Here is a 15,414-nt window from a genome sequence, read left to right as displayed (position 1 = left end):
TTTTTCTCCACTTTCTTCTTCTTCTTCTTCTTCTTCTATTCTCTGTAATGAGTATATTGTAACTCCTTTTTTTATGGGACATGGGCACTATGCCATAGAAAATCCCTTATTGATGTATGTTTTATTGTATATATTAATGTGTTTTTACTTTTTCTTTTTTCTTCAGTGAAGTTTATATGATGATGGGATAGAATAGTAAGGACTATGCGGAATATGAAGAATGTTCAAGAACATAGAATACCCCCTTGTGGGAGAAGTACACATAATGAATATATGTGTGTGCGCTACATCCGCCCCTCTCCTTTCTTTCTTCCTTTTTTTTGATAAAATTTTTGAATGAATTAATTAACATGTTAAAAGTGGAGTATGTATATATATATATATATAAATGTACGGAATAAATTCAGAAAAGAAGTTTGTATATATTATGATCCTAAACTTTTTTTTTATGGAGAATGCACACTACTCATTGTTCAAATTATTTAGAACCGTCTTTTATTCCGTGCGTGCACATATATATGTGAGCTCGCTTACATTCTTCTGAGTGCAATACTATGATTCTAGAGATATTTGCATTATTTTTACATGCACACAATAATTATAATGGGACGCACAGATCAATTATGCATTATCATGCCAGAAAAGATCATTCAAAAAGGTCGGGGGAGGGGGGCGTCCCCTGTTGGGAGGAAGTGTGTCCATCGATTGGACATGTGAATGTCCATTCTCACCACATGTAGCGTAGTATTTGGAAGGTACAATCTCCTTACGTAGTTCAATTCTGCTACTTTCCCTTCCCTTTTTGAGGGAGGTTGTAGTGGTGGGGAACGTCTATACCCCTTCTGTCTCCCCTTCAAATTGGTGACCATATTAATTATCTGAAAGAAGAAGTAGTCTAAACATAGAGCTCTACTTCCCTAGTCCCTGAGAACATCACAAAACTACAGACACATATATATATGGACATGTATATATGTGTAGGTATATAGGTACATATATGTACGTATATACCCTATCATGGGCCATATGGGACTGTTCCACCATCGCATTTCTTCATATTTCCTTATAAATTTTTCCTGAATGTCCATTCTATGCACATTACGAGGATCTACTTAGTACAGAATATTATACACACACCCGACGAAAATAATGGAATGGGGGATACTCCTATATACCATACATTTCCTTTAGACCTATGTTTATAGGGTTTAAGGGGGAGCGGACATGTACATGCATGGAATGTGGTGCACCTTAATATATTCCAATCGAACTCTATAACATCATTCATATTTGTTACATATATATATCAGTACGATAATGATATGTGTGTGCTCGGTGTGAGCACGATTGCATTATAGCAATTAGAAAATACGATACTTACTCCCCAAAGAATGACATAGTTTTTGCTACTGGACTACACACTTTACAATACTTTTTATTTTATACTCAAAAAGGGGGGGAGTGTTTAGTGTGGGGGAGTGTCTGTGGGTGGAACTTAACTCTTTTTTTTTTTGCGAAATATATTATTCTTTCTTCCCTTTCCCCCAACTCCATTATTATTAGGTCTACATATATATGTGTGTGCATGGGGCGTATAATGGTTACGTACATATATATATAATTCCGTGAGGGTAGGATGCTCATTATCCATAAATGGCAATGTGAGGAAAGGGCGGTTACAATATAATTGGAGAATTGGTGCGCCCAATATTTCCATTCCCTTCGGAATATTAACCACTTTAAATAAGTATTCAAACATAGAGAACGAACTAAAATAAAATTATTCCACAATGTATACCCTATTACTATGTATGGGTATATATATAGAACTTATATATACATATGAATTTTTCATATATGTGCAGAATAATATTTAATTACAAGGGAAAAGGATAAGCATAAATCATATATAAAAAGGAAAGAAGTCATAGAGCAATATTATAAAAAAGAAAAAAAAAAAAACGGTAATATGGAATACTGGAATATACATAAGTTGGAAAGGAAATAATTAGTCAACGCAAAATCTTCCTTCAAATTAAGGAAAAAAAAAGATACAGGGAGGTGCGCATATATGTAGAAATGTAATATGAATTAGAGAAAAAGGGAAGGGGGTGCTCAAATGATATAATGTATATTATATGGGTGAATTACATATAGTACACCTGTCAGAGAGTAAAAAGAGTATTATTATTACTATATGATCACAAGTAGAAGGATATATATGCAACATAATATTATTATAGTGGTGCTCACATGCTCTTCCTTTTTTCTCCATATAATAATTTCAGCTCTTTGCATTATATTCCTACCATCATTTATTTTCTAAAAAAGCACTTTCTATTAAATATGGATGAAACATGGGCAGATTACATATGTAAAAAAAATATAATCTACCCTTAAAAGTAAAGGGGAGTAGAGAAGGAAGGAAGAAGGCTTAAATTGCATAGTGTATATATTTTGTATAAATGGGCTATACCACACTTAGCGGAAGAAAAGAAGAAGCAAAAATAAGAAGAAAATTTATTATTATTATTATCATTATTACGCCAATGATGAAAGAAAGGAAGGGAAGAGAGAGAAGGTACTATAATGAATAATATTTAAAAAAAATTATGGGGAAGGTTTTTCTCTATATGCGCCTAATTTGTACAAAATTTCTCTTATAGTATATTGTTCCTCCTTTTTATATACTTTATAGAGGTAAACCCTCTTCATTTGATATGAATATAAATATGTGCAAATATATATGGAGAAGGGGAGTAGCCGTTAGTAATAATAATATTAAAATAGCAACGTGCTGCTCCTATTCCACGCTCTCCCCCCCCACAAAAAAAAATAAACATATTCCCACATAATCCACACTACAAATAAACACATTCCCACATAATCAACACACTATATAGATATATAAACAAACAAAATAATAAGCGTATAGAAGAAATGTGCTTAACATATATGTATGAGCGCATTCTAATACGAATTTGTGCTATATAGAGGAAAAAATATGGTTCAAGCATTGAGCAGTTTCGAAGGAACAACTGGAATACTTGGGGTAAGTTACTGTTTGTAGGGAATATGCACATATATTTCTCACATAATGATGTACTTAAGGAATATAAGGTAAGCAAAATATATCAGCACAAAGGAATATATATATGTGACCACTGTACTTTTCACTGAATTACATATTTATAGGAAGCGGATTTGGGCATATTACCTTCCAGGGAAAAGTATCATAAATTCAATAGTGAGAAAGGCAAATGTGGCAGTTCTTGTGGCACATGCACGGAAGTAAAGAGCAAGTTAAGCGAATGTAAGCACATTAAGCAAGATACAACCAATATTATGAATGGTTGGTGTTATGCGGAACTGAATTGGAGTGGTGGTTCGGACGATGAATACTGTTCTGCCTTCTATTTTTGGCTTGGAGATATAGTGTCCAAAACATTATCTGCCACCAGCAGCGAGGTGGGTGACACTAATTCATTTTCATCCACCATGAGTTGCGCATATACCGCATTCGAGAAATCTGAAATGAGCAATAATTGTAAAATTCTATACAACAACACCACCACCACTCTCACCAAAGAAGAGTTCGATCGCCGCAAAAAAATGTTCGACTATTCCAAAGATCACGAACAAATAAGGACGCAGATAGAAGGTGCTCAGAAGTATAAATACCATTGTACAAAAACATATTACGACTATGTGGATGACATTCTTACCACCTATGACACAATGAAAGCAATTTGCCCAGAAAGTGGTGCAAGTTCCTCTCCTTCTTATGATGCTGCATATTGTACCAAATTTAAGACTTTGTTTGTTGGATATGATCATAGCACGATGGAAGAATTAAAAACAAAATTAGTCCAAGTAACGAAGCCTGCATCGCCTGGCTCCTCCTTCATGAACTCCTCTGAAGTGAACATTCCTGCTGCTGTGTCTTCCATACTTGGTGTAATGGGATTACCAGCACTTGGTTTCTTTTTATATAAAGTAAGTACAACAATTATAATTACATTCGTCCATTACACACATTTATATAAACATACATATATATATATTTCTTTCCCTTTCTTCTTTTCTTCCTTTTTTTTAGTATACTTCCTTACCTTCTTTGATAAGTAACACCTTCTTTCGTGGAGGAGGAAGCAACCGAAAAAGAAGAACAACCGCCAGGAATGAATTTGACACTCTAACTTCAATGGACACTTCAACACTTTATTCAACAGACTTGTCAACAACAGAAACAGATAATTCTACCATATATGGTGAAACATCACGACGATCACGACCACCACCCAGCCAAGGAGGGAGAAGAACAGGAGCAGGAAGAACAAATAATAATAGAAGGAACGGGAATAATAGAAATAATATACGTTATCAACGTATGTGAAATGTTCGTCCCCACTTTATATGAGTAGCTATGTGCAGTTCATACGATATAAGGAATGAAATGACATTTTTCCCTTTTTTTTCACTTTTTTTTGTTTTTTTTTTTTTTCTTCTTTTTCTTTTAAAAAAAAAAAGGGGAAAAAAAAAAGAAAGAAAAATATAATATTTTACCAAACATTCTTCATGTTCTTTAGAGAAGAAAAAAAAAAAAAAAAAAAAAGAAAGTATACTATTACTATGAAACCATGATAAATAAAAATGCAAACAAAAGGGATGAGATTTACGATAGAAGGGAAGTGTTATTATAGAAATTCGGTTCTTCCCCCATTCATTCTAATATTTCCTTTTGATTAATATAATTATTTGTATAGTGTACGCCCCCATCCTTTTCATTTATTCTATAAATGTGTTCTCCTTACTGCGTATATATGAATATACAAATTTAAGAGCAAAAAATACTCTGTATATGTGAACATACATATATATATTAACAGTTTTTAATAATTACCCCTTTGAAAAATAACAATAGAGCATGAATCAATGTTATTGCTTAAAATTTCAGCCAACCGAAAAATTGCCCTTCCTAGGTATGTAAACATTGAAGCGCGTGTAAATAATGATATAGTGGACCCAATACTCACCTGCAACACAGTAATATAGTATACACGGGTGAGGGATATATATGCGAAATCCACTTTTTCGCCTTTACTCTGCCATGATAATACATTCCCCCACATTTGTGCGCTAATTACTTATGTAGCCGTTGGATGGATGCACATGCATATATATATGTATATACATAATGCATTATCAATGCCTACAAAGTTGGAAGATGTGTACTGCTAAATAAAATAAGTACTTGACATATGTACACTCATTAACTACACTCCGTTATAAATCATTCGAAAAATTAAACCATGTGCATAATTCAATATATAGGAACATAAAAACACCCTTATTATAAATTTTTATTCTGTATGGGAAATACAGTGCAGTAAAACAATGACACCATCACCAAAACCAGGAGAGGCGGAATCAGCACTAGCGGTAATTTCATCCTTTTAGAAAGTACATACATATGGTACATATATATACATATATGTATATATGTGTGTATATATGTATATATATATGTGTACACCTTCCTAGTAATGACTTCTATAGGAGGATGATTTGAACAAATTACCTTCCCATAAACATTTCTACAAGATGTTCGACACAGGCTGTGATGATTGTGACGAAGATTCTTGGGTTGGAGATTTGGAAGAAAGTTTAGACGGGTATACCACTACTAAAGGACATACGGATAAAATTAAGGAAAGATGGTGCAGTATGTCCAAAATGGACAGAGAAGGTAGCCATTCTTTGTATGGGAAACGCTTTAATTTCTTGTACTATTGGATGGGAGACTTTTTATTCAGGAATTCAACGGATCCTGACTTCGTCGCGGGCACTCTACCCTCGATCTGTACAAATATAAAGACTACGTATCGGAATGAGGGGCGCGAAGTTATCTGTAAACCTGTTGACAAAGACATCTTCCTTAAGAGGAAAATACTATTCGATTATTATCATGACCATAGTGCTATAGGGACACTTCTGGAAGGTAGTGGATCCGTCTGTGATAAAAAATATGGCAACTATCTGAAAGAACTTCGTTCTGCCTATGAGGAAGTATATAATTTCTGTTAGAGTAACGACACTGATCCATACTGTTCTGAATTTAACAGTACGTGTGCAACGTACGGTACCAATGGAAAACTAAATTTAAGATGTCCTTCAGGAGATACGGAACAGGAGGATGGCTCTGCATTGGGATCTGCTATCTCACCTGCAGCTAATTCAATGGGCACCACCACCCCTACCACCGCCGCCGCTGCCATACCTTCTGCATTAGGAATAGTTTGACTACCCGCGATCGCCGTTTTTTTTTTATACAAAGTAAGTGAAGTAATAATTATAATTAGCACTATGTATATATACTTATACATATATATATACACATATATATATCTATATACATTCATATATATATATATGCCTACATACATATATATATATATATGAAAATATACATACATATATGTGCAAGTAAATAATTTATATTTCCACCACTGACACTCTTTCTCTTGTTTCCCCTTTTATTTAGTATGATTTATTACCTTCTTGGTTAGGTAAGCAATTTGGCAATAGCAGTAGCGGAGGAAGGAACAGGAGAGGGAGATCCATAAGACGCAACTTCGACACTTCCACGGATGACAATTCCACACTTTATTCAACAACAACAGATTCGGCAGACACTTCTACACATTATTCAACAGACTTATCCACAACAGATGGATCTACTATATATGGTGGACAACCCACCGGAAGGCATAGGACAGAACAACAGCAACAGCAGTCAAGGCAAAGAACAAATATACGTTATCATCCCTAGGTAAAAAAAGGTTTCCCCTTCCCATCCCCCTTCCGAAGGAGGGAACAATAAATAAGTGGCTGCATAAAGTCTGCACATAGTTTATATATACAGATTATTTATACAGTGTAAGGAAAGAGCAAAAAATATATATATATATATATACACAAATAGAGACCATTCACATATTGAAGGAGAAGTGGTGGTCATTACAAATTTAAAAAAAGTGTTGCTACAAAAAAAAAAAAAAAAAATGCGATGCAGTAGTTTTTAAAACAAACCCGTATCATATTCATAAATTATACAGGGACGTCATACACACAAAGAGAGAGTTCATGTAAACATAAATGCATTACAATTGTGATGTAATGTACAACATTGTTCATAAAAGAAAAAAAAAAAGGAGGATGGAAGAACAAATTCATTCCTTCCCCTTTTTTATTCCGTACGTCTTCCCTATGTTGGTTGTTTGTATTTGTGGTTCCTTTAATGCACAATGTTTGCTATTGTTGTTATCTATTTAGTGCACAATGTTTTCTATTGTTTCTTGTTCCTTTAATGAACAAATTTTGTATTGTTATCTATTTAGTACAATTTTGTAGGTTGATGTTTTTTTCAATACAACGAATCCATGTTTTTGAACGATAAAACTTTATTAATATACATAAGTAAATTAGTCCTAAGACTATAAGAGCTGCAGATACAATTGGGAAAACTATTTGGGGAGCCCAACCGTTCTCATGATTGGCCATAACAAGGATAAGTGCAACCGGAGTTGCCACAGATGAAGCTACCAGGTGAAGAATAAAGGAGGATAGTGCAAGGTATACCCATGTTCTATGCTTTATTTTGCGAAATGTTAATTTACTGCACTGCCCTTTAGGATCATTCTGTACATCCCCATCTTGTGCCTCATTCCTCATGCATTGTGACCTTTTTAATTGTATTTTGGAATGTAATTTTTTACAAATATTATTAAACTTGTTGCTTCCGAAGGAAGGTGTACTACAACTTTTAGAGATTTTATTCGGCTCTGACGTTTGCATATATGCTTTACTCGATAATAATCTGCTGATGCGTACAACGGACGTGTCGTATTGGTTAGTTGGGCCGGTTGCCCCGTTCCATGGTGTGCTTACAGCACGCACCTAAAAAAAAAGAGGGGGTAAAGGAATGTATTCAAATTTTATACATAACACACATATAAGTATTACCACCACCCCCCAAAAAAAAAGAGAAGTTTTCACACCCCTCCTCCCTCAAACAGAAAAAAAAAAAAAATGAACCATAATAAACATATCGACGCTAAGAATTTAATAGTTATTATGTTCATACATGAGTAGGGTATTGCCACAGAAGAAGCAGGGCAAAGGTGAGAAGTAGTGAAAGTTTTGTAGGAAAGGATGGCATTTTGTTCTCTTCTTTTCTCACTTTATTATTTTATTATTTTTTTTAATGTAAAAAAAAAAGGTGTTTAAAAGTGAAAATTTTTTTTCTTCCTTAGATATATATTAGCTTAGTTTGTATGATGATGACGATTATTCTTCCTTCTGCTTTTAGAAAATGATAATTCAGTCGTGTTGTAGGCACGATTCACTTATTTTTTCTTCCTGAGTGTGTAAATCTAATTTAAAATGAAAAGGAACAGATTACAAAATATAAAATAATATATATATAAGTATAGAAATAATCATAATGTAAAAAAAAAAAAAAAAAAAAAAAAAAATAGGGTCGGATTTTTTGGCATGTGTTAGGAGGGAATGTTGTTAGGGTGGAAGGAAATGGAATGTTCTTTTTCCCTTCCTTCCTTTAGGTGTACAGCGTTGCGTTGTATATGTGCATGTGTTTGCATATTTGCGCTCAAAAAAAAAAATTTTTTTTTATTTGTATTTTTGGTATTGTTGTGTATTGTTGTGTTATTGTTCTCTTTATATGTGTTCAGATATAACGGTGAATATGAAGTGTTTGAAGGGGTAGGTTAGATTTATTTGCGCGTTAGGGAGGGTGGAATTTTTTTCCTTCCTCCCTTTAAAAAAAATGTAAAGAACACGTGGTGAAGAGGTTCTCTTTTCCTTTTTTTTTCTAAGGATTATAAGGAACGCAGAGGGAAATATTGGATTTTTCTTCATTCATTCATTCTTTTTTTTTTTTTTTTTTTGTTCTTTTTGTTCTTTAAAAAGAGAAGGGGAACTTATCTAATATATGGAACAGAATATTCCGTCATGGAGTCGTTTCCTGTGGAATAATCATCTTCTTCCGTAGAAGAAACATCATCATCTTCCTCATTTTTCATATTTAACCTTCGTTCGATGGACCTCCTTTTTCTTCTATTTCTGTTGCTACCTCCAAAAGTGTTACGTAAGTCGGAAAATATAGAAGTATACTAAGAAGGAAGAAAGGAAAAGGGTTAAAAGATGTGTAGAATATATATGCACATTACTACTCACATTTTAAACATTCATTTTTTTTACATTCCATTTTTTTTTTCTACATTCATTCTAACGTTCATTTTTTTTGTACATTCCTTCTAACGTTCATTTTTTTACATTTATTTTATGCACTCTTTTTTAAATAGACAGCAAATATCAATACGTGTTATTATACATATTTATGCGTTAAGTGTACTTACCTTATATAGATAGAAAGCAAGGGATGGTAATCCTATTGCTGCCGCACCACCAACAGCGGAAGGAATGATGGGGATGTCAGCTTCCCCCCTTGATGGTGGTAATTGTCGTTGTTGCTGCTGCTGTTGTTGTTGCTGGAATTGTTGTTGTTGCAGCTGCAAAAATTGTGGTTGATTTTGTGCACCCTCTGCTTTCTTTCCTTGGTTTTGTGCTCCTTCTGCTTTTTTTCCTTGGTTTTGTGCACCCTCGGCTTTTTTTCCTTGATTTTGTGCACCTTCGGCTTTTTTTCCTTGATTCTGTGCACCTTCGGTCTTTTTTCCTTGGCTTTGTGCACCTTCTGCTTTTTTTTCCTGCGACACTAAAAAAAAAAAGGGGCAACATGGTCTTAGTGTAATTTTCCCTTTTTTTCTTTTTTTCCTTCCTTACACCCTCCTTACATGGTCCTTAGACATCCTTAGACCATTCCCTTCCTTGCCTCCTTAAACACCCATTCCTTCCACCCCTAACAACCTTCCTTCCACCAACCATCACCCTAACAACCCTTCCTTCCACCAACCACTACCCTAAAAACCCACCTAACAACCCACCTAACAACACACCTACCACCACCCTAACAACCTTCATTCTAACACCCCTACCAATCTTCCTTCCACCTACCACCCCTAGCACAACCTTCTTTTTTTTTGTGTAATAATGTATATTTCTAAATTATACATTTGGGTTATACATATATTATTTGTTATTATGTGCTCGCTTCCCTTGCCTTGCTTTCTTCCTTCTCTTTTTTCCTTCCTCTATTTGTCTTACCTGCAACCATTCTTGTAAGTTGTGATGATGCAGCTGCAGGGCAGTTCAGTTCCTTCGGTTCCTTAAATTCCCCCCTCCCGTCCTCCTTCTGAAAGTTCGCTCTAAATGTTTCACAATATGGTTCTCCGCGCTCGATTCCGCACTTTCCATTTAATTCTGAATATATTGTTTGGGCGTTTTTCAAGGAACGCGCGTATTCTGCACTACCACAATATGTAGCAAGCTCCTCCACAGTACTCTGTATTTTATTAGAGTCGTAGTAGTATTCGAATAGTGTTTTAGCCTTTGGGAACCTGCTTTTGGTAATACCATCATACAAATTTTTGCACGCACATGTAGGACCGAATTCCGTCAGCTTCTCATAAATTTTCGACATAAGCGGTGAGAAGTTGCTTATTGTCTGAAATTTATTACCTAACCAATAATAAAAGAAATAAGGAAGATCATCATCGCCCACAGAATTCAACCATTCCGTCGTTCCTGTCCGGTTACATGCGTGACAGTAGTTATTTGCAATTTTATTGGCCAAGTCATCATTCCTAATACTGTACATCCGTAATGAATCTTTCACCTTCTGTTTTAATTTTCCAAGGTTCTCGGGGTCCCCCCCGAGTTTACAACCTTTTCTTCCTACTCCTTTGTCTAATTCATTGTATATTTCATTTGAAGGTAATTTAAATGCACTTGGACCCTACAAAAATATAATTGGTAGTATGAAATGGAGCATGTGTAAAAAATGGGTGTTCTTTCTATATATATTCCTAATTTATAATTTAGTGAACTATGCACAAAATTACTATATATACATCATATATATAAATGTCCATGTTGTAAGAAGGAAGGAAGGTTGTGTTAGGGGTGGAAGGAGGAGGAAGGGAAGCAACAGGTCCCTTCAGTCTTGTTACTTACCCCTGGACTCATTGTGTGTATATATTCTTGTATATAGTAAATTTCTCATGGAAGTTGTTCCTTTCCTTTTTTATTCATGGAGGGAATATAAATATGTGTGTGAAATTTTTTCACATTATATATTCCAAGTTAGGGAGTTCCTCAGTGGGAGGTATATATATATCAAACTTTTTACACTTCTTCTTTCTTAATAAAGATGCATAATCCTTTTAACTTTCTTTCAAAGGAATGCGATAAAATATACACTACATATACACACATACACATCAAGATCATCACATATGTGCACATATATATAATTAAGGTAAGAATAGGAACGGGCGTACGAATGAACGAACAAGCAAAGAATAAAAAAATAATGGATCGAAGGAGTCAAACGCCTCATGTTCAATTTGTATCTATGTATTATATATCTTTGTGCACATTCTGTGTACATTGTGCATGCTTGTTCATTTGGAGCATTCCATTATTATGTACACTTCTCTCGTATTATGTGCATATAAGCACACCTTTTTTTTCTATTTGACGAAAATTTTCACATGTACTACTTACCTTTTATGTTTTATTGTTATGTTTAAAGGGGAGAGTTAATTGAAAATTGTTAATACATGCACGTATTGCATAATTCAATCCAAAAAAAAAGGAGCACACTCTTCCCTATACCCTTCTCCCTTTTCGTACAATGTGCACATTCGTCTATATGCTCAGGGAAGAGTGCACATTTACAGAAAAAATAAGAGGAGTGCAATACAAATATATATACTCATTTTGTTCAAAAGTGAAAAAGGTATGTGTATACTCACAATACAAATAGAGAAAAGAAGTGTATAATGCAAAGATATATACTCCTTCTGTTCAAAAGTGATGTTCTGTGCACATTCCTTGTAGTAGTAGTTTGTTGTTGTGAATAAGCAGCCTTTTCCTTTCCCTCTCCTCCTCTGTTAATGATCGGTTTGTTATAATAAATTTGTACCCATTCTTCCCCCCTCTATTGTTCCTTATACCTTTTTCTAATAATTACACTATAAACAACTTAAACAGAATATATATATATTATACTGCCTGAGTTCCTCTCCACTTTCCTTTTTTTAATCTATGTGCACATTACAGAATTCATTTCACAGCTTCTGTTTCCTTTTGATATGCAATATAAGTGTTACAATTAAAATGTACAATACATAATAAGAAGGGGAAGGGGTGTTAGAGTTGAAGGGAGGCAAATTGCACAATTTCATAGTGGGATCGACTTTTCCACTGTACCATATTGAACCATGGTGCCCTCTTTCTATTATTGTGTACATACATTGGTTCTGCGGTGCTACTCCATATTATTCGTCTTCATAGGAACAACTCCTTATAGGATAATCCATAGAAGAGGAGAAATTCTCTAACGGAGCACTGTACAAATATGGAGTAGTTCATTCCCGAATGTATACTGCATTCGGGAATGTATAGTACATACCCTAATGTATAGCACATTCGGGGTATGTATATATATTTGTAATCACACCCCCATATTTGGTACACTCTTCTATGCACATATTTTCAATAATTACATTGTATTTTGGCTTAATAATGTATGTAGAATGGATCAAATTATATTATTCTGCTTCTCCCACACAAAACCACTGTATAGCATTCTCCCCGATAGGTGTCCACACACTTCCTTACATATAAGAATAATAATACAAGAAGGGGGGAAGAAATATGTGGCATACGCACGCACATATTCCTCCTATTAATGGACTATGAATACATGTGTAATGGAAGTGCACTTCCACCCACCCCACCAATGAATTATGAACACCCCCAATCAATGAACACCCACCAAAATGGATGAACATTGTTATTGTCCACGATTATTCAGTTCAACTTTATTCTATATGAAGTTCCACAATCATAGGGTACAACATCATTCTATCAATAGGAACGATGCGGGGCTCAATTACCATGGTAGAATTACCCATACTTCATCGACTGAATATAAGTACAAATCGGTCTGATAGTAAGTGATATGAGTCCCAAAATTTGGATGTACCTTCCACGATAGAGGTGCGACCTCCCACTTCTACCACTATTCGAATACACATATGAACGTACACAGCACTTCCTACAGACGTTGGTTCTCACATTCGTTAAGGGGACTAAGGGAATATATATGCATTACCAATACTATGAACATCCCCCTACTTCCCTTAGGTCGTCCCTCTTTTGCGGCTCCACCATATGTGTCACACTCTCCACATTGTTGAAAGAACAAGTGTTACAAAATTTTAGCATCCCATCCATGTAAACACAATAATAAAATACCTCTTACATTGACTCTCCCGCCCCCTCCGCAGTTGTTCTGTGGGGGGGGTATGCCCCTCAAACCAGACACGCAAAGCAAACCAGCCCCGTGGGGAAGCAAACCCCCTCCCACAAAGAGGGGGACGCATATGTTTGGATTGCACTCCCCTCCCCGCCCTTCATCCAACAAAGTATGACATTCCCCTTTTGAGCAAAGCTTAGTCTCCACTTTGTTGCGCACAAAAAAAGTAGAATCGAAATTCTATAGTTGCAAATGTCCAAACATAAACTTTTTTAAGAAGATAACACATAAAAAAAAGGTGGGGGCTGCACGCACAATTCGCGCGACTGCCCCAAATGTGACACTATGCTTTAAATATGTTGTGTTCTCCCTCTGGTACACTTGTGTGTGTGAAAGTGCAAACGCACGGCTAGTGAAATTCGCATACATATGTGCTTATACACATATGCACATGTACATTCCCTTTTCTTTTTTTTCAGTTCAATTTTATGTACAAACATTTGTTAGTTATTTCTGTTTGTTCATTTTAAGTTACTTTTTTTTTTTTAAATTACGTACAATTCTGATCTTCTTTTCATGAATTCTTCTTTTTTTTTTTATAACACAATGGAAAGCACGCGATTCATAGACCTTGAGCCCTGGAAGAGTGTGTATAACAATATACTCCCAATGGGTCCGCACATGATGCGATTAAAAAGGTGGATAGATTAGATCGATTAAATTCCAATGAATATATATACCGCTGAAATAATATTATGTACAGGGGTGTGAAAGATTTTTCTTCAAATTAAAAATTTACTCTTAGGGCTCCCCTGCTAATCGCTACCCAAAGAATACCTTGCAGATGGAAACCAGCTTCATATGAGTGGATCAATCCAGAAGAATTCGGAGTCGTCCCCTATATCATATTAGGGTACGGGAGAAATATGAAAAAAAGAAGGAACAACCTTTAGGAGTAACATTTGACAAGCATGGACCTATAGTACAATCGCAATAAGAAATCCCTTTTGTCTAAATGGACACTCCTCTTAATGTAATGTCAAGTAAGACCGGAAAGAAGACATTTCACACGAACTATAAGAACACCAAAAATTGTAATTTTCCTATAGTGCACACCAGGTATTGCATGTCTACTTTTATGTAACACGGCAAAAATGACAACCCCCTTTTTTTGCCTTCCCTCTGCAGGCAATGAACGTGTATTTGAAATAATTTTTTCATAATTATTTATCCCCATTCTTCGTCCCCCCAATGTATGTGCAATTGGGAAAATCGCAAAAAAAGGGTCCAATCGAGTCATGCCAGACTGCTGTCCGGAAGGTCACCATTCTATAAAGTTCACTACGCCCACCCATAATTAACATTCCAAAGCTTCATATTTTTTTATTGGCTTTTTTCCAAGTTTTTTTTAAAACATAACGAAAAAAAAATTATTTCCAAATAAAGTAGCTATTCCATTTTGTATTAACAAATCATCAAAATATAATTTAAAAAAAAAAAAAAAAAAAAAAAATTAGCTAGATACTAGCCAACCGACGTAAATAGTTAACACATAAAACGCTAGAAGCAGAACGTAAATGTGCTTGGAGAATCTCCCATATATATCACAAAAAAGTGACGCTAAGAACGCGCACGCGGGAAAGCGCACAACGTTTACAAGGTAAGGATGAATTCGCCCTCGCGAGAAAAGTTACAAAGGAAAAAAGGAGGCGCCCAAAGTTGCAACAGGTACCCCCACGCCAATCGACATCTTCCCCCTTCCGAATGAACCGCTCCAGTGCGACGCACAACTCTTCGATGGTGTCCTTTAAGACCTCCTCGAACGTTCTCACTCTAACTGATATCCACGCGCAGGGGAAGAAAATGATTGATGAGTGCACGTTCGTCCTCCCTCCATGTGCTTCCCACAAGTATACGTCATCCTTCTCGCCTTTTTTCCCCTACTTGCA

General features: G+C 35.3%; 1 protein-coding gene across 1 annotated transcript; it reads left to right on the top strand.

The window, feature by feature from the left end:
* Positions 1–3,004: 3,004 nt before the first annotated feature.
* PCOAH_00017700 (KIR protein) lies at positions 3,005–4,396 on the top strand (the record flags this gene model as incomplete). Its single annotated transcript, XM_020058579.1, has 3 exons — positions 3,005–3,052; positions 3,196–3,996; positions 4,100–4,396. The coding sequence occupies 3 exons, from the start codon at positions 3,005–3,007 to the stop codon at positions 4,394–4,396; spliced, it is 1,146 nt and encodes a 381-aa protein (XP_019914165.1).
* Between the last annotated feature and the right edge of the window lie 11,018 nt (positions 4,397–15,414).

The sequence above is a fragment of the Plasmodium coatneyi genome, chromosome 7, assembly GCF_001680005.1.
Source record: "Plasmodium coatneyi strain Hackeri chromosome 7, complete sequence".
NCBI lineage: Eukaryota > Apicomplexa > Aconoidasida > Haemosporida > Plasmodiidae > Plasmodium > Plasmodium coatneyi.
Note: the sequence above shows the minus strand (reverse complement) of the source record. Positions and strands in the feature narration are given on the sequence as shown.